The sequence below is a fragment of the Rattus norvegicus genome, chromosome 7 (genome assembly GCF_036323735.1).
Source record: "Rattus norvegicus strain BN/NHsdMcwi chromosome 7, GRCr8, whole genome shotgun sequence".
Lineage (NCBI taxonomy): Eukaryota > Metazoa > Chordata > Mammalia > Rodentia > Muridae > Rattus > Rattus norvegicus.
In genome coordinates this window covers 88,652,740-88,677,452 of record NC_086025.1, presented here as the reverse complement: position 1 = coordinate 88,677,452, position 24,713 = coordinate 88,652,740, and the positions used below count along the sequence as shown (strand labels likewise).

The 24,713-nt window shown below is 42.2% G+C and overlaps 1 protein-coding gene across 3 annotated transcripts in view; it reads right to left on the bottom strand.

Moving 5' to 3' along the window:
- Positions 1 to 24,713, bottom strand: part of Col14a1 (collagen type XIV alpha 1 chain) — a 215,113-nt gene that overhangs the window by 149,487 nt on the left and 40,913 nt on the right. For all 3 annotated transcript variants that reach the window (XM_039079204.1, XM_039079205.1, NM_001130548.2), the window contains exons 6-8: positions 8,842 to 8,997; positions 7,874 to 7,993; positions 5,165 to 5,329 (exon numbers count right to left, since the gene is read on the bottom strand). In XM_039079204.1, the coding sequence (XP_038935132.1) occupies positions 5,165 to 5,329; positions 7,874 to 7,993; positions 8,842 to 8,997 (441 nt within the window). The remainder of the gene's footprint in view (positions 1 to 5,164; positions 5,330 to 7,873; positions 7,994 to 8,841; positions 8,998 to 24,713) is intronic.

Here is a 24,713-nt window from a genome sequence, read left to right as displayed (position 1 = left end):
ATGATATAGAATCAAGAAAAACTAAACTAGCAATCTTCAGATTTAAACTTCTGCAAAATAAGTTTACATTCAGAAAAGTGTTTATAATCTCATCAGTCACGAACTACACAGACTGCCATAGTTCAAGGCCAGCTTGGGCTACATAGTGGGAGTTACAGGCTAGCCTGAGCTACAGTGGAGGGTGCTGGACCTCAAAAAATAAATAATTGAGAAATACTACTAGGATGAAAATGTTATAGATATAACTATTTTATGCAATACTGAAATGGAGGAGAAGATATTTTTAATGGACTCAAACACGATTTACTGCCCAGTGACCTCTGCAATTTCTGATGAATCAAATAAAGTTCTGTGGCTTCCATAGTAGCTACTGAACTCCATCATGACAGGACGAGAAGAATGCTGAGTGTCTTAAAGATAGAACAAAAGAGTGGGACAAAAGGCAGTGGCTGCAGAGCTGCAGAGGCTGCAGAGGCTGCAGAGGATGCAGTGGATGCAGAGGCTGCAGAGGATGCAGAGGATGCAGAGGATGCAGAGGATGCAGAGGCTTGGGGTATGTTTCCTCTACCCCAAGCACTGTGTTGTTCACTGTTGACAATGCACTCACTCAACCCTCACAACTGCTGGTGCTTCTTTACACAACTCTCGCTGCTTTGTACACGCACAGAGTTAGTGAACTTCTCTGAAGGTTACAAGACTAGAAAAGGCTGTTGCTGCACTACACCACGCTGCCTCTCAGAGGGGCGTTACAAAGAGCAGGGGAAATGGGAGAGAGAAGAGGAAAGGCACGTGGTTATGTTTCATGGGTGTGACAGGAGATTTCTCTTCTCTAAGAGTCAGCAAGCAAGGAGGATTTCTCTACAAATCCCTGTAATGTCAATCACATGAGGGTATTAAAAAAGGGGGCCACTTTACACGCATGTTAAAGAGATGGTGTCAATCATATGAGGGTATTAAAAAGAGCCACTTTAGAGGCATGGAACAGAGATGGCCCGGGGGAGCACAAACGACTTCTTATATGGCTGCCCGGGACAATTACACATCTCTCAGTCTCAAACTATTAAGTGACAAAGCTTTAATAGCCACCGAATTATGTGCATTAAGAGGCTTAAGGTAAGGAATACTGCTTACTTCCAGGTAGTTTCAAAAAACATGTGGATAAATTCACTAAATTTTGTTTACACACTCTTCTAAGATTATGAACAAGAGCATAAAGATCAGGATAAACACACAAGATAACCCCCCCCCCCCCGTCGGCTTAACCCTACTGCAGAGGCCTTCTTAAAAGCTGGATGCAAGACATAAAGAAATATGCATCTGGGGTTGGGGATTTAGCTCAGTGGTAGAGCACTTGCCTAGCAAGCTCAAGTCCCTGGGTTCGGTCCTCAGCTCCGGAAAAAAAAAAAAGAAAAAAAGAAAAGAAATATGCATCCGACGTTTCTTGGCCATGGGACTTGTGCAATGCACAACCGAGTCGACGTAACACTGGAGCAGCTCCGCAGACACCGCATTCTCATGCTGCGCTTGATGCTAGAAGAGCTTCTGCCTCTCTCCCTCCCATCTTTTGACTTCCCCATCTTTATGAATAAAATAGTTTGACTGCTGTAACTGCATGGAAAATAAAGGAAATGGTGGCGATGACTTGGAAGGAATGTGTGCAGTCAGGAGTTTGGCTCCAGTCATCCTTGCGCCCCAGAATGCACCACAATGCCTGGCACGCAGTGGAGTTAGTAATTCTTGAATAAGGCATTCTATAACCCACAAACTGAGCAGCGAGTCTGCGTGGTTTCTAGGCATTTTTTTCCTCTTGTTGGCAGCTCTGAAAGATGCACTGTTCAGCTTCAGAGTAATAAATGTTAATGCCTAGTACAAGCAACTGAAGCAATTCCCAGGACTAAAAGGCCCACATGGTTTATTGCCCTTCTATGTTACTCCAAGATGTTGCAAAATACTTAGCAGTCACGTTCCTGTGCAGATTTCCAGTGTTTTCCATTTTCTATCATATAGATACCTATGACTAATATCAAGCATGTATGCAAGGTCAAAAGATTTGCAGATGAGGGGTGCAACGTGCATAGCTCTTGAAAACTGGGACGAGATGGTTCCTACATACCACTGGGATACAGTACTCCCCTCACCTTCCACAAAACAAGATGGATTTAAAACTAGTCAAGGAAAGTTTGAATATTATTCATTTTACATTTTTCCCTTGGGCCTCTTCTATTCTCTCTTCCATGAATGGGAAAACAGAGCAATTACAGTTATATAATATAGTTCAAGACAATATCCCCTGCTTACTTGAAGAAAGATAATATTCTTAGATGCACATTTTGTGCACATTTTTATTTTCAGTGCTAAGGCTAATAGTGCTATTTCTGAAATTGTTTCTGACCAGGGTCATTTACAGAGCTCTTGGAGAGGGTCGAGGACTGGGTGGGGTATTGTCAAGCAGTGAAGGTACAATCTAACTGTCTAGTGACTTTCTGTTTAGAGAGGCTGCAGGGAGTTGGAGAAGAACGGAAGAACATGGTGTTAACAGTTCCTGCTGCTTTTGCCAGGCATGTCAGACACTAATAAGAAAGAAGTTCTATGCCTGCGGTGGTGGCGCACGCCTTAATCCTGGCACTCTAGAGGCGAAGGCAGGTGGATCTCTGCACTCGAAGCTGCCCTGCTCTACAGAGTGAATTCAAGAATTGAACAGAGAAAACCTAGCTCAAAAAACAAAACAAAACAAACGTTCTGTCTCTGCTGCCTGCTGATCCAGAGTAGAGGTCTGGGTTCCTTCTCCAGCACCATGTCCGCCTGAATGCTGCCAGGCTCCCCACCACGATGACAATGAACCTGTAATCCAGCCCCTGCTACATGCTTTCCCTTATAAGAAACAGAAGCAAATAAGTCCTCAACAAGTGACTAATCAGAAACCTACTCTAACATATAAAGTAAGAATAAAATTAAGTGGACAAACAAGGAATCTTTTTTAATCCTTGTTGTCTTTTTTTGTTGTTGTTTAAGATTTATTTATATAGTATATATAAATACACTGTAGGTGTCTTTAGAAATACCAGACTAGGGCAAGAGATCTCATTACAGATGGTTGTGAGTCACCATGTGGTTGCTGGGATTTGAACTCAGGACCTCTGGAAGAGCAGTCAGTGCTTTTAACTGCTGAGCCATCTCTCCAGCCCAAACGATCTTTCTCCAAGAATCAGACAGACATAGAGAAGATACTCTAATGGATCTATCAGCGGTTCTCAACCCTGAAAAATGTTTTCAAAGAACAGAGTCTCACAAGTAGCCCTGGCAGGCACAGAACTGTCTGTGCGGACCACACTGACAGCAAACTTACAGAGCTCCGCCCACCTTTACCTCCCAAGTGTTGCAATAAAAGGCCTACATCGCTATGTCTTGAAGATCCGGGAGTTTTTAAAGTAAGGCTTGCAAGACACCTTCTCCCTGGCTACACTAATTTAGTAGGTGTGGTGGTTTGAATAAAATGGACCCCTTAGGCCTATAGGGAGTGGCACACTTAGAAGGTGTTGCCTTGTTGGAGTAGATATCGTCCTGTTGGAGGAAATGTGTCACTGGAGGTGGGCTTTGAGGTTTCAGAAGCCCAAGTCTTCCTTCCTGACACCTGGGAATCCAGATGTAGAACTTTCAGCTTCCTCTCCAGTACCATGTCTGCCTGTACATGGATATTTCTCACCATGCATCCCACCATGATGATAATGGACTACACTTCTGAATGCTAAGCCAGCTGCCATTAAATGTTTTCCTCTATTAAGAGTTGCTGTGCTCAGGGTGTCTCTTCACTGCAGTAGAAGCCCTGAGACAGTAGGGTTCAAAGCCTGGAGTCAATTTCAGTACCGCACCCACCATTACCTTTTCTGACCTCTACAGAACCTGAAAGTATTCTCTGGTCATGGAGAGCTGTCTTACAGAAAGCTCATGAAAAGACTGAAGCATGATCTTAATAAGAAGACTAAAGATTGACAACAGAATAATTAACTGTGTAAAATATAGCTAAGTGGGCCATTCTGAACAAGGGACTTCAAGTGTGTTCAGAGCCCTGGTGAGAGATTTGCTATATCATTTTGATTAATGTTTCACTGTCCTTGGGAATCAGGGTTTTTTTTTTTTCCTTCCAAAGTTTATTGGTCTCTACTAAGCGGAAGACCTTCCTCTTGCCAGAGAAACTGTAAACATTTTAATCGAAGGCAAAGCTTATCATGTAACTATTTTGTTATTCTGGATCTGTTGTATATATCCTTTTTCATGAACTGATAGCTTTCAGAGTGTTTGATTCAAGTCAGTAACACTGCACATCTTTAAAAGCTGTGGGACTCCTAATTCCTTGGATATTCTTGTACAACTAGCAAAGACACCGCTATGAACTGACTCTGAGAAGCAAGTCATGACAAATTAAATGAAAACAAATGTGACTAACTTTAGCATGTCACTACATGCATTTTCAAAAGTCGTGTGCTCAGTATTTGTCTTAGGGATCCAGACACTGTGTCCTACGTGACAGAATCACTCTTATTTAATCACAAGACTAAATAAGCTGGACTCAGATGGCAACTCAGATATAGAAAGTACTCAGGTCTCTGACTCTCAGAGCAACGTGCATTACATTAAGTGGCATGTGCCTATGTCCACAATGGGCCGTGAGAGACACATAGCAACATATTACAGCCAATTATATTTACATCTGTGATTCCAGCACTCAAACGGAGACAGGAACCTGTCTTAAAACCAACCAGGATTGATTAGATGGCTTTGGAGGGGAGACATACTTCCCACCCAGCCCAGTGAGCTCCAGCCTCATATTCTTTCATTCTGGTTTTTCCTTGAAACAAGGCTTTTCTGTGTAGCCCTGGCCATCCTGGAACTCATTCTGTAGGCGAAGCTGGTCTCGAACTCAGAGACCCACTTGCCTCCGCCTCCTTAGTGCTGCTATTAAAAGTGTTTACTTTCTCGGGACTTACATGGTGGAAGCAGAGTAGTGACCCCCCACACAAGTTATGATCTAAACACACACATACATACATACACACACACACACACACACGCACACACACACACACACACTTCCATTCATGCACACTAAATAATAGACAGTAAACAAGTAAAATTGTACAATGAAATCTAACAGATGTATACATACCTATTGCAAACAACTCTACACCAGCCTCACGGAGGTTTCTAGAAGGTGGGATAATATCATCCTGGGACTTTCCATCTGTGATTAAAATGCCAATCTTGGAAACGCCACTCCTCGATCCTGCTTCTGGCTTAAAGCTATTCTCAAAAATAAAGTTCAAAGCAAGACCTGGGAGAAATAAACACAAACGAAACAGCCCTAATTAAAGTCTTCTAGTTTGGAAAGGGTATCAGTGTATCCCCATGATGAGTAGAGCTAAAAGGGTTTTTATGAGATGTGAGCTTTCATTTTCACAACAACCTGATGAAAAAGCCAAATCCACTAGAATAAAGGTAATAAAAAAGAACCTGCTATTGCATCGGGGCCTACAACACAGAGTTTTCCTTGGACTTCTCCTCAGGGGAGGCAAAACATGCAATAACAGCAGAGTTACTGCAGAATAACACATTGCATTCATCTTAATCATAGCTATATTTCTCTTGGATGAATCTTTAATAAACATTTTTGCCTCTAACAAAACTATTTAAGAAATCTTTTATTTCTTTATTTTTCTCTTTTTCTCCTTTTAAAATATACAAAACAACAGGCATCTTTATTTCAAGAAATCCTTTAGAGCACCAAATTGCTGTCCAAACGTTTACTGTACCCTTGTTGAGTGTCAAGCATTAGGTTAGATGATGAGACTCCCCGTCTTTCTCTCTCATTGATCGTATTTGTTCACTTGCTTCATTATGAGGCCAAGACTAAGGATTGACTCTAGAGCTTCACTCAGGCCTCATGGAGCTAACCACTGGTCTGCAGACCTGACTGAGTTCCAAAGTCAAGCTACTGCGTTTTGATACAGTTTTCACCAGGGAAGAAATGTAAAACCATGCAATATTGGTTCTGTGTTTAATAACTTTCCATAGCTGTTAACAATTTCACTAAAGTATGCTTCAGATTGGCAAGGCAATTAATTATCAAGAGGCCAACATTTTATTTAGAAGTCCATAAACAGATCTTCATGGCTAAAACTGAGCCTCCAAGCCATGAAAGGCAACAGCTGTCCTAAGGCTAAAAACTGTTCAAATAATGCTGGAGACATGGTTCCTTGGAAGAACCCTTATCTAGCTTGAGAGGCTTTGGGTTCAATCCCCAACATAGAAAGGAAGGTAGGGGAGAAGGAGGAAGAGGAGGAGAAGGGTAAGGAGGATGAGAGAGGAAGAGGTGGGCACAGGAGAGAGAAGGAGGAGGGGGAAGAGGAGGAGAGGGAGAAGAGAATGAGAAAGAGAAAAAGGAGGAGGAGGAGAATGGGGAGGAGGAGGAGGAAGAGGAGGAGGAGGAGGAGAAATACAGAGTTTGGTGCCTGACACTAATTTGGGGGAAATTCTCAGCCATTATCATTTCAAGTATTATGTCTTCCTCTGTCTCCCTCTCCCTTCTCTTCTAGTTATCTCTCTTATTACCACATGTGTCTGTCTAGCTATTCGACAGTCCTTGGATTTCTGGTGTTGGTGCCCCCCCACCCCACCCCACCCCCGATTTCTGTTTGGAACTCATCAAGCTTAGAGATTCTCCATGAGTCCCAGCCAATCCACCAAATATGCTCCTCATTTGTTTTATAGTGGGTGTTTACTGGGGTTTGTTCCCTCCTACAGCTAGTATTTCCTTTGGATCTTTTAATTGTATTTCCATCTTTCTCCTTGCATTGCTCTGCTGCTATTGCATATTGGTCTACTTTGTTCATTAAACTAATTAGTGCACTAAAAAATAAAACAATAGAAAATCAGCCACATTAACACAAACCACTTACATTCATGACACAGATAACTTTAATGTAAATACTGCTATAGTAATCAGGTATCAAAAATACTAGTGGATCAAAAGTCTTAAAATATTTCCATGATAATTAGTCACCAAGGCTTCAAGTAAGGGTAATGAAAAGTCATTAATTAAAAATGAGACGACATTGAATGGGATGATGCCCGCTCCCGGGAGAAAGGTGCATAAATAATCTGCCATGCATCTGAGGTCTTTCTGGTTGCACTCGCCCACATTACGTCACCCAGCACATCATAGCAACCTTACTTCTGGACACGTAGCACGTGCACAGTACTGTGTGCACCATCAAGCCACACAAGGCCAATGAGCACTGCCTGCAACCCCCGGGTTCAGACTCAAGACTATTGTGTACTATGAATTGCAGCATTCATACTGAACATAGTTGACTGCTTGTATAGAAAATGTAGCTAATGGTGGAAAACAGTGAGTTTTAATGTTTTTCTATCATCACTCCTCAGAATCAAAGTATAAAGTCAGTATGCCTTTCTTTTTTTCTTTTTTTTTCAGAGCTGGGGACCGAACCCAGGGCCTTGTGCTTGCTAGGTAAGCGCTCTACCACTGAGCTAAATCCCCAACCCCATGCCTTTCGATTGGATTGGATTAGGTTGGATTGGATTGGATTGGATTGGGTTGGGTTGGGTTGGGTTGGGTTGGGTTGGGTTGGGTTGGATTGGATTGGATCTTACTGCCGTTTGATAAAATGACCATCTAAGTTTTTTTTTTTATGTTACACGGTGGGGGATGGGGGAGAGAGAGAGAGAGAGAGAGAGAGAGAGAGAGAGAGAGAGAGGAAGGAGAAAGAAAATACTATGTCATCTCTTTAAAAGTAGAAAAAAAAGAGAATACAATTGCTCTTTGGCGAGATAAGGATGTGCGCTGAAGAAAACATACCTGTTAGGGTATTTCCTCCTTTGTATGGAAGGCTTCGGACAGCGTCAATCACTTCATCTTTCGTGTTAAAGGCATTCAGGTGCCACTCTATTCTAGGGTCCCCACTGTACTGTGCCAAGCCTGGAAAAGAAGGAAGAGAAAGCACTCTGATAAGTTATATGCTACTCAGGATCTCATGACTGCTCAAGAAGGCAAGCTGAGTAAGGGCCTCCTCGGTCTAACATTTTTTTCCTTTTCCTGGCTGTTGCTTTCAAAGAGAAGTCCTGGCATCAGCTAAAGAACTCTAGTTGGATGTATCTGGAAGTGCATGAGGGGTTTACGTATTTTCTAGTTATTTAAAAGCTAACAAATAATAAGGTATTTGGCATTTAAAAGAAAAAAGGTTGGTCATGTGCAGATAAAATTCTAAATTTATTTGTTGTCTTCTCAAAGGAATGATAGTCCTTAGTGACTCCTTAAAAATTATAACTATAAAACTTTTATAGAAAATATATTACCGTGTTGCTCAGAATATGACACAAAGATTTACAGAAGCTTTTCCTCTTTTTATCTTAACTAGAATTACCTTGACAAAGATACGTTGCCAAAATATTATTTCCAGCTTTTCAATTCAACATTTCCCTGGATTTGGGTATTTCTTTTAAATATAGATGGCAGTGTGATAAATTCTTATGACAACTTGTTCTAAAGCTTTATTTATTATTATCAATAGTAAAGAGAAGAAAGAGTTTCCAAAGAGTTAACATATTCAATAGTCAAATGAATGATGGCATCAATTGGAAAATTTAATGGGGATAATAAAAAATTGTTAAGAATAGATATTTACTGATCTGAACATCTGCTTTCAGGAACACCAGTGTAGCTGACCCTGTAGCTTTGAAGGAAGATTTGTAAAGGGTTTCTGAATTTATTAAGAATCATCCCAGAAAATTTCAATAGCAACTAGCTTTTATGGGCCAAAGTTTTACCAATTCTTGTCTTTTCTGAGCCCACGTTGAACGCTGTGACCAGGTTTTCCAAGAAATTGCGCACCAGCCTGAAGTTGAATCTCCCAATACTCCATGATCCATCCACCAGGATGACAATGTCAGCGATGGCTGGAGTCTCGCAGAAGAATTTTATTTCTGCAAAGGGCAAACCACAAAATCATATGTGTTACTGTCAGAACTTTTAACAGTGGGAGTGAGTTTCAGTGTCGTTCAGATAACTTAGTGCTAAGAACACAATAAAGTTCCATCAAAGCTGCCATCTTTCTTTTTTATAACTCTTCCCTTAAATGCATTCTTCCAAGGAAAAACTTGTAGTAATGGTTGGCAGCAGAATTGATGGTTCTGGAAACAGTTAGCAAAGTGTTGTCAGGTTGAGGCCAACCTGGCAACTCACCCTGCCATATGCTTTAGAAAGTGGTGTCTGTACAAAATCTTCCAGCCTTGCGCTTCAGCCTGCAGGAAATTCTTTCCAGGAAAGGTCTCAACAGTGTCAATGAGGGTCCTCTTCCTGGGATGGGCTGATGGCTAGAAAGTGCGAAGGCTACCCTGCTGCCTTGGTAAGCCCAGTCAGATAAGCCTAGGCTAGGTAGTTAAGCTAAAAATGGTACAGAGGCTTTAAGTAAGATGTTTATCTGGAAAAAAGAAAATCGAGGAAGGCTCAGGGCTCGCCCAAGTCTATTTCATGTGCTGCTGCTTTTCATATATTGTTTCTATGTGACAATAGATTTGCCCCTAGAGGTCAGCTAAGAAACTGGTGTTTTCAATAGTTCAGTGAGTATTTCACATAATAATCCATAAAGGACAGCAAGCTGTTGGCATGGCACACCCAGGATCGCACCATCATGGATGGTGCCTACCCACTGTGGGGATGCTGGGGAAAGGGATATGGAACCTGTCTTCATAAAACGTCTGTGCACAACACGTGTGTGTGTGTGTGTGTGTGTGTGTGTGTGTGTGTGTGTGTGTATACACACATGCTTTTACTTCTTTTCAAGACCAGATAAATCCCTACTTGGTTTAATGTCTTAACATTAAAATGATAACATAAGAATATTTAAAATATAATTTGTATACTGAAAAGCAATATGCTGAAAATCACTATCAAAGAACTGAGTCATCAAGCAGGACATGCTCACTGGTATAAAGAGTGGCAAGACTACCGGGTGGGTATCCCAACTGCTGTATAGATTGAATTCAAGGTCTACTGCACAGGAAGTAATTCAGACCTAGTACTGTAAGTATCATTAAAACCCATGGTAAAGGAAGTCATTAGCCGATAGAATGAATCTGTCGGTGTTGCCTTGCTAAATGTTGTCCAACTGTCTTGGAAATATTCGTGTTTATGCTGATAGATTTGTGCAGCTCTCAGGTCAGAGAAGCTACTTATGGTGGCGGGAGTAGCTAATGCAGAAACTCCTAACTGTTCAAACTGCTGAGAACTGTAAGAACTCACCACAGAGAGAATAATTCTATTAACCTCCCTCTCCAAGGCTCATGGAAGATCATGGAAGAGAGGGCAGGAGAATGTAAGATCCAAAAGATGGGTGCGTACACTATGAAATGCTGTCGTCTGGAAATGGCGCAGCAGTTACACACACAAACTAAGAGCAGTTTTGGCTGCCTGCACAAAATCAAACATGTCAAAGTTCCCACACGGAGTGCGGAGGGGTTCCTGACACCCATCGCAGGCAGTCAGTCTCCAGCTCCTGAGGAAGGCGGAGCCACTTTTCTTTGAATGGGTGGCCTTTGGTAGGTCGTCCATACCCTAGTGGGTGATGCTACACCCATGTGCTTGTGGGCATCCGTAATTGGTTCAATGGGTTATAAAAAATAAATGAATTGGGGACAGAGATGTATCAGGAAGGGTGAAAGCTGGAGGCAGGGGTAGGTGGCTATGGCTATGAGCCATCCTAGATGAGTATGAAATTTTGAAAAACTGAAAAAACAAAATGCTTTTATCATTTAAGGAAAGATGGCTGAACTAGTGTGGCTGGCAAACGAGACAGGCAGTTTGACAAATTTGCCTTTGCATCCATCATACCACATTTGCTTAAAGGAGCTTGATTTTCTTTTCCAGACATGAATATGCATAGAAGACCCAGATCTTTTTACCAGATGAGGGAAAATGTATTTGCCAATGGACTACTCCAGTCTCCATTATGGAAGCTCAATAGTAAAACTCAATCCAGAAGTGTTATTTACATTCTTGGCCCTAAATTCCCCTTATTTAATAGAAGATACCAGCTTTGCATTTGAGACGCAGCCCTATTGTAACTTAAGTCTAAAGCAGATAGTGCCACAGTTTATGGAAGAGAAATTTCTTAGGTTTTGAACATAATCTGGAAAAATGGTTATCTTATTATGCTTCAAGAACCCAGTCTTATTAGTTTTTAGATGAGGAATGCCTACTCACAAATGGTGTTGCTTTGTTTCTTTCACAAACATCTACAAATATTAAATAATTGGGAAAATGTACAATTTTTTTTTTAGAATTTTCCTTTTGCTTCCACTTTCTTGGTTTTTGTTTTTGGGGTTTTTGTTTGTTTGTTTGTTTGGTTGTTGTTGTTGTTTTGTTTTTTGTTTGTTTGGGTTTTCTTGTTTTGTTTTGTTTTGTTTGCTTCCTGCTTTTGCATTGCTAGGCACTGAGCCCAGGGCCACACTTGTCTGAGGCAAGCACTCTCCCACTGAGCTGCTATCTTCCCAGGCTTAGAAAAGACCACAGAGTAGAAATCCCTTCTGCTTATTCAGAAGAGTGAAGAAGTTTGTGTTTACTATTTTTGAATGATTTCCAATAAAAATATCCTCATTATTAAGCTCACTCATAAATTAAATAATTTATAACTAGGTCATTGCATAATATAAAATTGAGTTTAAGTTCAAATATTGATAACTTTAACGACACTAAAATTTGAAAAGTTGTTCACATTAACAAAACACTTTAAGGAAAAATTAAAATCCACGCTAAAGATCCCTAACCCATATTACTGGAAAGTCTGAGGTGAGAGGACCCCTGGGATTTAGGGCTATTTGGAGAGACTGCCACAAACAAACAAACCGAATGATAAGAAGAGTGATAAATTACAAATGGGGAGAAACATCACAGCAGGGAAAACTGGGAGGCATGACCTTCAAGAGTAAAGAACCATGGGCAGATGCTCAAAAAGACAAGAAATAATGGCCAATGACTGAACAAATAAAAACTTAATTATTTTAATGGCCAAAATAAGATCATCATGAAACATAATGGCAGAAATTAATAGAAGTAAGTGTGGACACTTACGATTGCCCTCAAGATGAAAAATTCCTCAGCACATATTTACCAAACTATGCATGGAGACACTTGTTAAAGCTGGAAAACAGTGAAGGAAAGCTATTGTGTACACAAGGTCGGTGACTCAACAGTAATGATATCAATTGTTCTGAAATCGATCTGCAAATTTTATCCCTAATAAAATCTAGTTAACACACAGTCTGGTTTGCTTCTGTCGCTGTGGTAAGTCACTGGCCAGAACCAACTGGTTTTACAGGTCTGAGCTGTGTAGGAAGGATGAGGCCGGGCAGGCATGCTCATTTCAGAGGCCAGGGAAGAGTCAGCACCTGATACAACTCAGAACTAGACTGACCCACTGACCCACATCCTGCAAGGAAACCCTGGCTCTGCTTTCTGCCTTTTATTTCCTCCCTACCACACCATCATATTGTGAATCCATCAAGGAATTTACCTATGGATTCAGTCAGATCCCTCTCCTTGTCTAACTGCCTCTAAAATCAGTATCATGGACACAGGCATTAGCGTGCTTTATAAAGCTTCTTGAGTGCTTCCCAATTCAATCAGGTAGATAATTAAATCAGTCACCACAGCCTCCTTGATGGATGGTCTAGCACGGCACTCCCCAGTATTCTCTTCCTGGTCTTAGTTCTTCCTGGAATGTCTTACTTCTTAGAAAAGCACTGTGCAGAACTGAGTAGTAATTGCCTTATGTCCACCATCTTTTATGTCATTAACTGTGACTGAGCTATGACTGCCTACACACTTGAGCAATCACTAATCTGTATGTGTCTGTGGAAATGTTTCTTCTTGATGAGACAGTAATGCAGATTGTTCTGTCTTCTGAGTGTAGGGCTCTGTAATCAACTGAATAGAGCCAAAGACAAACTAGGAGAGAACTTCTGCCAGCTCCCTAGACCCTCTGGGACAGCAGTTTTTCTTGCCTTGAGCTTGCTGGGTTTCAATCTGGAATTGATACCGTCAGCTCCCTTCAGAGTCAAATGAAAACTACACTGTTCTTGTCTCCTGAGTCTCCTGCTGGCCGGCTGCCTCCATGATTTTGTATGCCTGTTCCTTATAAACCTCCCTCTTTACAAATGTCTTTTTAATTAAATATCGATCCAATACAAAAAGTGTTCTTCCTCCCTCACAGAAAATAGATTGGGTAACTAGAGAGGGTAGGAACTCTGACCACTCCCCACAAACTGAGAAAACGGAAAGTCTGAATTCAAAGGTAGAGCTGACTACAAAGCCTGGATAACTTAGCCAAAATTCACTTCAAATACTATTACAAAAGAAAAGAGGGAAGAAAGAGAGAGGCGAGGGAGAGGGAGACAAATAGAGATAGACAAAAGGAGGGAAGGAAAGTTGTCGAGCTGCATAAAATCAAATCCATAGGCATTTGTCCTACAGTCGACCCGCAGTGCATAACACCACAACAACTTGCAGGAATGTAGAGTCTGGTCAGGCCCCACAGCCTAGAGAACATTTCAGCTGCCGCTCAGAGTCCTGAATCATAACAATAACTGACAGCCCTACAAACAGCACAGTCATCACGTTCTCCTCACTCTGGGGGCCTGGGAGAAGACAGCTGCTTCCATATTTAAAGAGCTATCACTTTAGAAGAGGGATTAGGAGTTTCTATATGCCCACATGACTGTACAGGTGACAGATTTCAACTAAATAACGGGCAGGATGTCTGCTTTGGGGAGCAGCAATATCTCTGTTAACTAAAACAGATGAGCTAAGCACCGGATGCATAGCTGTAACCACAGAACTTAAGAGAGTGAGGCAGGGGGATTCTCATCAGTTGAAGGCCAACTTGGGCTACATAGTAACCCAGACCCAAAAGGACATGTATGGTATATACACATTTATAAGTCGATATTAGCTATAAAGTACAGGATAACCGTGCTATAACCAACAGACCTGAAGAAGCCAACTAACAAGGAGGGCCCAAGGGAAGATGCTTGAATCTCTCTCAGAAGGGGAATCAAAGAAGATATCAGAGGTTGATGAGAGGAGGGAATTGGATGGAAGAGGGACTAGAGAGGGGAACAGTTGGAGGATCATATTTGGGAAAACAAGGGAGAGAGAAGAAAGATTGGTGGTGGGGAGTAGGCAGTCCTTAGGATGTGTCAGAGACCTGGGGATGGGGGGAGGAGGCCCAGAAGGTCTATGAGGGCCACTCTGGCTGAAATTCCTAGCAGTAGGGCATATGGATTCTGAAGTGACTATTTCCTGTAGCCAGGCAGGATTCCCAGTGAAGGGATAAGGACAGCAACCCACCCATATAACCTTCAACCCAAAATGTGTCTTGTCTACAAGATGTGCAAATACAAAGACAGAGCAGAGACTGAGAGAATGGCCAACCAATGACTACCACAAATTGAGACTCCACAGGCAAGAAGAAATCCCTGACACTATTAATGATCCTCTGCTATGCTTGCATACAGGCAGGAACTTAGCATAACTGTCCTCTGAGAGGTTTCACCCAGCAACCCATGGAAAAAAATGCAGGGGCTCACACCCAAACATTAGATGAAGCTCAGGGAGTCTTATGGAAGAGTTGGAAGACTGAGGAACCCAAAGAGGACAGGGACTCTATAGGAAGACCAACAGAGTCAACTAACCTGGACCCTTGTGGGTTCTAGAGACTGAATCACCAACCAAAGAGTGAACAGGGCTGGAGCTAGGACCCCTGAGCATATGTAACAGATCAACAGCTTGGTCTTAATGTGCTTTCCCCAGCTACTGGAGCAGGAACTGTCCCTGAGCCTGAGCCTGCCTACAGATCCCATGCCACTAAATGGACCTCTTTGCCTGTAGCAACTTGATGTGCAGGATGTGTGTGTGTGTGTGTGTGTTAGTGTGTGTGTGTTTGTGTGTGTGTTTGTGTGTGTGTTAGTGTGTGTGTTTGTGTGTGTGTTAGTGTGTGTGTGTTTGTGTGTGTTAGTGTGTGTGTTTGTGTGTGTGTTTGTGTGTGTGTTTGTGTGTGTGTTTGTGTGTGTGTTTGTGTGCGTGTTTGTGCGTGTTAATGTGTGTGTGTTTGTGTGTGTGTGTTTGTGTGTGTGTTTGTGTGTGTGTTTGTGTGTGTTAGTGTGTTTGTGTGTGTGTTTGTGTGTGTGTTTGTGTGTGTTAGTGTGTTAGTGTGTGTGTGTCTGTGTGTGTGTCTGTGTGTGTTTGTGTTTGTGTGTGTGTTTGTGTGTGTGTTTGTGTGTGTGTTTGTGTGTGTGTTTGTGTGTGTGTTTGTGTGTGTGTTTGTGTGTGTGTTTGTGTGTGTTAGTGTGTGTGTTTGTGTGTGTTTGTGTTTGTGTGTGTGTGTGTGTGTGAAAGAAAGAGAGAGAAAGAGAGAAAGAGAGAGAGAGAGGGAGGGAGGAAGAGAGAGAGAGACCCAGAAGCGGGCTTCTCCTCCTCAAAAGAGAAGGGGAAGATGTAATGGGAGAAGGATTTCATGAGGGGTACCAGGAGGAGGGGAAGGCCTGATATTGGTTGTGAAGTGAATACATAAATAACTTTTTAGAAAATCAATTTTTTTGCAAAAAATGAGATGGAAAAAAGATGGAAGGCTGAGAGTCCTCAAATACCTTCTCTATGGCCTAACTACCTGGCTCTCCAATAATTTCCAAAACTAAATCCTAAAAGTACTGCTCCCTCCCCAACCAAAAGACTGAGCTAAACTATTCATTATGCTTTGCAAAGCTTAGCTGATCTCTACCACTCTTGACTTGTCTGTATTTATTCCTCACTTCATGCCAATACAATCATTCTTTCCCCAAACACCTCCCATTTTTACTCGCTTTTCATACACACACACACACACACACACACACACACAAACACACACACACAGAGAGAGAGAGAGAGAGAGAGAGAGAGAGAGAGAGAGAGAGATTATCTACTCTCTCAAAAGTGAACTTACCACAACCAAGGTATCTAAAATAAATTGGTTTGAGAAAACACAGTACTCCCTAACATCATTTATATGAAATCAGCTTTAAATTTTTGTTTGTACACTTGCCCAGTTATGTCCCATTTTCTCAACAGTGACTCTAGAAAGGCTATTTTTATCTTATCAGCTCTGTTTCTGTTGTGGATTTGGTCTAATGCTGCATGTATTATATTAATTTGGTCCCAAAACTGCACGAGAATCTGCACCTCCGCATGTAAGACACCAAGGGACCCTGCCCCTACTTCGTTTTTGATTGGTAAATAAAGTTGACAATGGCCAATGGACAGGGAGACAGAGGCAGGACTAGGATGGGCTGGAGAGATGGCTCAGTGGTTAAGAGAACTGACTGCTCTTCCAGAGCTCCTGAGTTCAAATCTCAGCGAACACATGGTAGCTCACAACCATCTGTAATAAAATGTGATGCCCTCTTCTGGTGTGTCTGAAGACAGCTACAGTGTACTTATATATAATAAATAAATAAATCTTTTAAAAAATGGGCAAGGGAGCAGGAAGAGAGAGGAGAGCCGCTATGCCAGGAAAAGAGTAGAAGCCATACTTGAGAACAAAGCCGTCATGTAGATGCTAGGGAACTCAGCCCAAGAGGGCTGCAGGTCTGGGTCCAGAGCAGCCATGATGGAATATAGGTTTTAGTAAGTAATAACTCAGGAATATCAGAGGGGAGTGTGCTAGCCACATGGAGGTTTGGAGGTGGCCCAACCATTGAGCTGTTTAAGACATATTAAAATAAGGCTCTGTGTGTGTGTGTGTGTGTGTGTGTGTGTGTGTGTGTGTGTGTGTGTGTGTGTCTGCGTATAATCTATAACTCCTGGCATAGATGGGGAAAGGAAACAGAATTTTTTTTCTTTCTGCTGTATTTAAAGACCTTTGAATAAACATGACCTCTCTCAGTCTTCTCCCAGATTCAGAACCGCCTTCCTTAAGTTCACAAGTCAAACTATCCACAGGTCATTCTAGAAAAGCCATGAGACACTAGTACAGTCTTCTAAAGACACAGACCACAGCTACAGATCCAGCCAGCCATGCAGTGAAAGTACTTTAAAGATTGTACCTGTAATGACCATGTACACCTTTCTCCTTGTTCCTCGATATACAGTATAAGATCTATTTCTATTACATTACTCTGTTAGGTATTGTGAATAATACAGGGATGATCTGAAGCACAAGAGAGGATATGTGCACTATATACTCATGTCGAGATAACCTTTAAAATGTATTTATTTAAGGGACTTTAGAATGCTCAGGTCTGGGTATGTGTAAGGGCTCTTAGAGCCTGTCTTCATGGATATTGAGGCATGGCTGTATTTTCTTTTGAAAATACACACACACACACACACACACACACACACACACACACACACACACACCAGGAATAGAAACACAATTTCCTTAAGAGCCTAATATAAACCGGACATGATAGCGTTGACTACCCTCCATAGCCCTACATGCTAATAGTGAGTACTGTGCTCATTTGTAAAACGAAGTTGGAGTTTAGAGGGTTAATCTGTCCATGACTGTGCAACTAGACAGAGAGCAGAGGAGGATAGTATTTGACCCCAAACCTTGCATGCTGTCTAAGCCATGCTGACACAGCAAGGAAGACAACGAGAAGGAAAATAATACATTTTGAGAAGAAAACAGCCCGTGCAATAATGCTCCTGTTTATCCTCCCAGATTCAGCCTGGGAAGTTGCTCCTCTTCTGATGTCTTGCTGGGTCTGGTCTCTCAGACTCCAGGAAGTGCACAAAGCATTTACTGCCTTGAGCTTGACTCACTAGTTTTGCAGCGACTGTATGTTTCAACAACACATTAGGGAAAGCACAGAGAGCTAACCAGGGGCAAAAAGAGGCAGAAATGAGAGAGAGCCTTTCTACTGCACATTTGTTGCAACAGGTCAGGGTCTCCCAACCTTGTAAAGTTATCCTCCCATAAGAAGACCTTCTAGACATGTTTTCTGCCAGGTTACCTCCTCATGAAATGCTGATGCCACGTACTGTATAACTGTTTATATGTTTATGTATGCCTAAGCTATGAACATAAACGGAGTAAAAAACTTTTCAGCCTCTGCCCCAAGAACCAGTTTTGCCCCTTTGAATATTGCCTTGCTCCCACAGAAGGGAGATGTGTGTGTTAAACCACTGTTTCCCAAAGAAAACTTCACTGTCCTAAAGCCAAGAGCATCTAAGGCAAAGCAGATCTAAATGGACAAGTAACACATTTTACAAGGTTTTCTGTTTGTTTTTTTATCTTCAATTCTTTCATGGGGTGACTGTTACAATCTGTATGAGGAATGTCCCCAAAGGCTGGTTTATCTCTGACTTCTTGGTCCCCAGCTAGCAATGCTGCTTTGAGAGTTGCTAGAGCTCTAGGAGGCAGAGATGCATAGGAGGAAGTGAGTCGAGGTGATGCTGAAGGCCTATAGCTTGATCTCGCCTCCTATCCTGTCTAGTCCAAGATCCAATGCGATGTGAGGAATCAGCTACCACACATTCCACTGCTATGAAGTTGTGTGCCTGTCATGCCATCACCACCGTGATAGACTGTATCTCCTCAGATCATAAGTAAAATCAATAAAGCCCTTCTCCCTTAAGATTATTCTTGTCGAATATTCAGTCACAGCAAGAAAAAATAGCTAATATAGTAAAAAAAAAAGAAATTTACTTTGAGACAACACGTCTTAGAAAAATCCAGAAAATCATAAAATACAACTTCCTCTAGTGAACTTGTATGTGTGTGTGTGTGTGTGTGTGTGTGTGTGTGTGTGTGTGTGTCCTCAGTTAGTTGTGTTTGTGTTTGGTTGTTTGTGTTGTTTGGTTTGGTTGTTTCTCAAGACAGGGATTCTCTGTGTAGCCCTAGCTGTCCTAGAACTTACAGACTTGAACCCAGAGATCCACTCCCAAGAGCTGGGATTATAAGTGTGCACCTCAGCTAGTTGGCTTTTTTCTTTATTTGTCTTTTAGATAGAGTTTCATGCAGAACAGTCTGGCTTTGAACTTATTATATAGTTAAGGAGAGCCTCAAGTTTCTAATCATCTTGTCTCTGAAGTATTGGGATTACAGACATGATTCTCATGCCCTGTCTTATAAGGTGCTAGGGACTGGACCCTGGACTTTGTGCATGCTAGGCAAGGGCTCTACCCACTCAGCTACATCTTCATCTTCTTTTCAGTTAATCTTAATTCAATCATTGTACATCCTGATGTGGCCAATAAGATTCCTGGGTCTCCTTGCTCATGGCACTTGATTTAGGGATAAATATGAATAGAGAGACCATTACAAGTCCTCTTGAGACAGCTTCTAAAATAACTAGGCTAAGGGTGATGTTCAATAGAAGAGTGCTTGTCTAGTGTGTATGAGTCCCTGGGTGTAATCCTCAGTAATGGAAGGAAGGAAGGAAAGAAGGAAGGGAGGGAGGGAGGGAGGGAAGAAGGAAGGAAGGAAGGAAGGAAGGAAGGAAGGAAGGAAGGAAGGAAGGAAGGAAGGAAGGAAAGAGGGAGGGGGAGAGAGGGAGGATAATCCAAGCCTTCTCCAATATGAGACTGTAATGTCTTGCTTCCAGGTAGCTTGACAAGAACCCCCAGACCCTTTGTAATTACCTCTGGAAACTTGCCTATGAATAAAACCATCCCAGAAGAGGACAAAGCTAGGAGATGGGGAAGCAAGGGAAAGCAGCTAATACTGGACTGGGGCCCTGGGTGCAACAATGATTGAAGCACGGCATGCATTGCCCAGGGACACTTCAGTTCATAGCTAACCATATATGCAACACTGGTCCCATACTCTACAATAGTGCTGAGATGTTCCTATCATCCAGCGAGATCACTACCATCAGAATGAAGTACATCTTCATCTGTTTGTGATGATGCTAGTGGATGCATGGCCATTCTTACAAAATACAGCACACAGACTAAGTACTGAACATAATATCTGAAAACGCTGATAAGTGACTATATTTGAGGTTTGCGCTTACCATGAAACGTATCGGTTTCTGACAGTGTATTTCTCCTATTCTTATGAGTTTGCTATACAACATTTACAGTGTCATGCTAGCCACTGCCTCCTGGATCTCTATGTAACTGCACTCAATTACATCAGGTGAGTAACAGACCTATGCCCGCAACATTAGTATAAGTAGCAGTGTGGAAACATCAACAGGTAAACATTGTCACGCAAGCAAGAGAACTGGAGTTGGAATACCTAGAACCTGGGGAAGGGCACCATGCTAGGCAGCACACATCTGTTATCCCAGCTCTCCTATACCAAGAAAGAGGACAGAATAAGCCAAGGATGCTCACTGGCCACGTAACCTGGCATACCCGGACATGAATGAGAAGCCCTGCCTCAAACAAGGTGGAAAATGAAAAGTGACATGGAGAGTTGTCCTCTAGCCTCCACATGCAAGCTGTGGGATTATGCTCTCTCTCTCTCTCTCTCTCTCTCTCTCTCTCTCACACACACACACACACACACACACACACACACACACTCACACACATATATACACATATAAAGATATCTAAGAAGTGCGTGAGTATACATCATAATGTTCAAAAAACAATGAAATTGTCCACTGGCAAAGTTTTCAGGTCTCCTATGGTTGGGTGCAATGGTCTAATCCAAATCTGTGGTAGTTTGAATAAAAGTTGCTTCCACAGGCCCATAGAGACTGACACTATTAGGAGATGCGGCCTTGTCGCAGTAGGTGTGGCTTTGTTGGAGAAAGTGTATCACAGAGGGCAGGCTCAAATGCTCAAGCCAGATACAGTATAACATTCTGCCTGCAGATGAAGATGGAGAACTCTCAGCTCTTCTCTCCACCTGCGTGTCTGCCTGTGTGCTGCTGTGCTCCTCACCACGATGACAATAGCCTAAACTCCTGAAACCGTGAGCCAGCCCCAATTAAATGTTTTCCTTTACGAGAGTTGCTATGGTCATGGTATCTCTTCACAGCAGTAGAAACCCTAAGACAATCTTTTCAGTCCAATGCCCCACTTATAGGAGGGAGTCAGAATTTAGCCAATACTTCCCTAAGAACCCACCTATACGCCTTTGCTCTAACTGATCTCTGTCCCCTGTCTAGCTGAAGTTTAAATCCCAAATAGCCCCACCATTTCCAAGACGAATGCACAATCTTGAGTTTGGCATGTGTAAGCCCTGGAAAACTAGTGGAAAGGTGATAATTTTTTTAAATTAGTCTCTCGTTGAATTAAGAACCATAAAGGTGTCAAAAGTGGGGTTGAGACGTGAAAATATGCCTTGAGAGCCATCACAGGGCCTGGCTGTATCCAAACATGATTAGCTTGCATAATTCAGAGCGGGCTCCTCGTCTGGAGAAGCCAGTGGAAACCTGTGTTGCCTTGTACTGGTCTACACAAGCTCCATGAGGGTAGACATATGCCAACCGTGAACATCAGTTAATCCCCAGGAGATATCTCAGTGCCTGTCCAGTGCTGATAAATATCAAATCTTATCTATGCAGTTACTGTCAAACATAATGGATAAGCCTCTTGGCCAAGTAGAGTGGTAAACACTTAAACCCCAGCACTGGGAAGTTAGGGGAAGGAAGGTCAGGAGTTCAAGGATCAGCCTCAGCTACATGGCAAGTTTGAAACTAGCATAGAGTATATGAGACCTTTTCAAAGATAGAAGGGGAAAGAGGGAGAGGGAGGGCGGGAGGACAGAGAAAGATAAAGACTGACCTGAGTATACTCTCTAGTATTTGGAGGATCTTGTTTATTTTACCGTTGTGTTTGCTTATTTGTTTGTTTTAAACAAGGTGTAGCCCAGGTTATCCAGGAATTCACTATGTAGCCTAGGCTGGCCTCAAAGTCATCCTCCAACCTCAGCTATGACCTGAGGTTGCAGGCTTGCACCACCATACTCTCAGCTTGGAGCATTCTAACATTAATAATAAATGCTTTAAAAGTATTCACTGTGTTCTAAGTACTTAACTTAGAGTAATTCACTCAATCTTCACAGTTAACTGAGGAGTTCTCATGTTTCAGGTTAAAAACCAAAGACATATGTGGGTGGGCATAGAAGAAATGGAATCTTTGGAAGATGTGTAAATGAGATTACATCCTGGACAGCTCTGACTGAAAATAACAGAACAAACCAAATGGTCTCAGAAAAGAAATCAACTTAGGAAGGGGGTTTAGTATCAAAACATCGGAAAGTTTTAAACAGTCTAAAGCAAGAATCAATGATTATACTCTGAAGAGGTCAGGATGGAAAATCTTCCCTGGCCATATGATTTCCTCTGAAACACTCCGACATTGGGACTGTGGGAGAGCAACCAAAGACTATGTGTCAGGAATGAGCAAAGCGGGGTCCCAGGAAAACATTACTTTAAAAATGGCAGAGGATTCAGCCTAGCCCATGGACCATTGTTATTTGGAAAGAATAACAAGCCCATGTCTTTTTTTTTTTGACCCAATTGGTAAGATATAATTGCCCAACCAAACATACAAAGCCCAGTGCCATCCATCCCTTAGGAACATTTGTAACAACCTGTAAAGGTCCAGCATGGAATCTTAACGTCACCCGCCATATTGTCCTGCCACGGCTTCTCTCTCTCCCTCTCCTCTCCTCCTTTCCATTCCAGTCTCCTCCCCTTCCTTCAAACTTCTCTCCCGTCCATCCTCCCTTCTCTTCCAATGACAGGCCTCCTTCTATCCTGTACCTGCCCCTCTCCTGTATTTTACAAATTCAATGGAGAGAAGGTTCTGGTGAAGTCACCTGACTTTCTGAGTATGAGACAACAAGCCCATGTCTTTTAAGGTTTTTTTTTTTTTCCTTTAGAAAATCAGAGCTCTATTGTATCAAGAAAAAGTATAAAAACTTTAAAAAAAAAGAAAATGGGAGCTCCAGCTTCATCCCTTCTCTCTCTAGTGCAGAGAACAACAGCAAAGTTTACTCCGTGTGAAAGGGCCTGCCTGATATCTGAAGCTAAGCACGGGCAAGCCCCATTAGCACAGGGGTGGGAAAAGAGAGACTTGGTGGCCTTAACTGAAAGAAAAAAAACTAGCAGAAAAGAAGAAAGAAACCTTATGCTTCTTTTCTTATCTGGCCCATAATCTTTTCCAATCTCATTCTATATTCCTATGCAAAATGCCAACAATAACTAGAGAAAGCTGTCTGGACAGCCATGGGGAAATAACCATTCGTGTCAACATGCCAACCTTGTGCTCAGCGGCAAATACCACTTTTGTTTGCAAGCTGGTTTTTAAGTCCTGAAGAAATGTGTACATTAGAGTCAAGTAACTATTTCACAGCCCAGAAGCTTCAGATAGACATCCTAGCTCCTTGCATTTCAGCTCAAATTTTGAAATATGTTAATTATGACTGATTGTGTCTGAGCTATTCACAGTTTAGAGACCCAGACCAGAAGATAACAGACTGTAGAGAAAACGACAACATAGTTTGATGTGAATCATGGGACTCTTATCCTGGAAGGGGCTTATACTAAATCTTGGGAGGGACTTTGAATAACTGGTTGTGGCTTCCACTCGAGTTCCTCCTCCTGGGAGCCCTAAAGCTGGCCTACATTGTGCTTCCAAAACTCCTAGTAGCAAGACAAAGAATAGAGAAGGTAATACAGAGCAAAAACTAGTAAATCCTGAAGCCACATGAATCCACAGGTTTTTATCTCAAATATTCTCTGAGCATAAACAGGCAAAGAAGGTTAATCCAAATATTAACTGAGAACTTTTAAAAATATCACATTAAAATGCTAGCAAATGTACTTTTTCAAAAAGAAGCAGAAACATGTAAGTCGGAACCTGATGGACTGGGAGTTGAGGGTGTCACTTAGTGGTGAAATACACTCCAGGCATGCTCACGGTCCTGGGTGGGCTCGCTTTCGCAGCACTGCCCCGCCCCACCCCCAACAAAGATAAAAGAAAGAGAGACTGATTCTGAGGATGAGTAAAGCTGGGAGGAAGGATAGTTTTTATTGCCCTTTTTTTTTTAAACTTTTGACTTTTAGAAGCACATCGGTAGTCTGCAGAATCGGATTAGCCTGACTATATCAAAAATGGATGACAGCGCAGAGTGAGCGGTGAAGAAGAGCGTTAATCCAAGCTTTGCCTCATCCTGCGCAAGCGCTCTGCCACTGAGCTACATCCTGACTCCGTGTTGTGTTGTTGCTCTTTCTCACTAAGTTACCCAGGCTTGCCTTCCACTTATGCTGCAGCCGGGGCAAGTCTTGAGCTTGCAATCTTCCTGCCTCAGCTTCCAAAGTATTCGGAATTACGAACCTGTAAGATCAGGTCTGGTTCTCAATTTTTTTTTTGAACCTTCATTCCTATAGCATACACTACAATCAAACATCAAACATTAGTTAACAGACCATGTGGTTACTCTGCCTACTTTGCTACACGTATAGATGAGCAATTTAAAATGATTTCTGTGGTTGCGCGTGTAAATAGAAGAATTTTGGCTACGAAGAGTCATGTGTCTCACCCGGAAGTTATAGATATGAAAGCATCGGGCTTAAATGGGCTGTGTGAAATTGGCGTGAGATAAAATATGAGAGGTAGCAAAGTCAGAGCAGGAGACAACAGTTTGTAGATAGAAAATGGTGCGACGCCCTGACGGCATTGTGAGGACTGC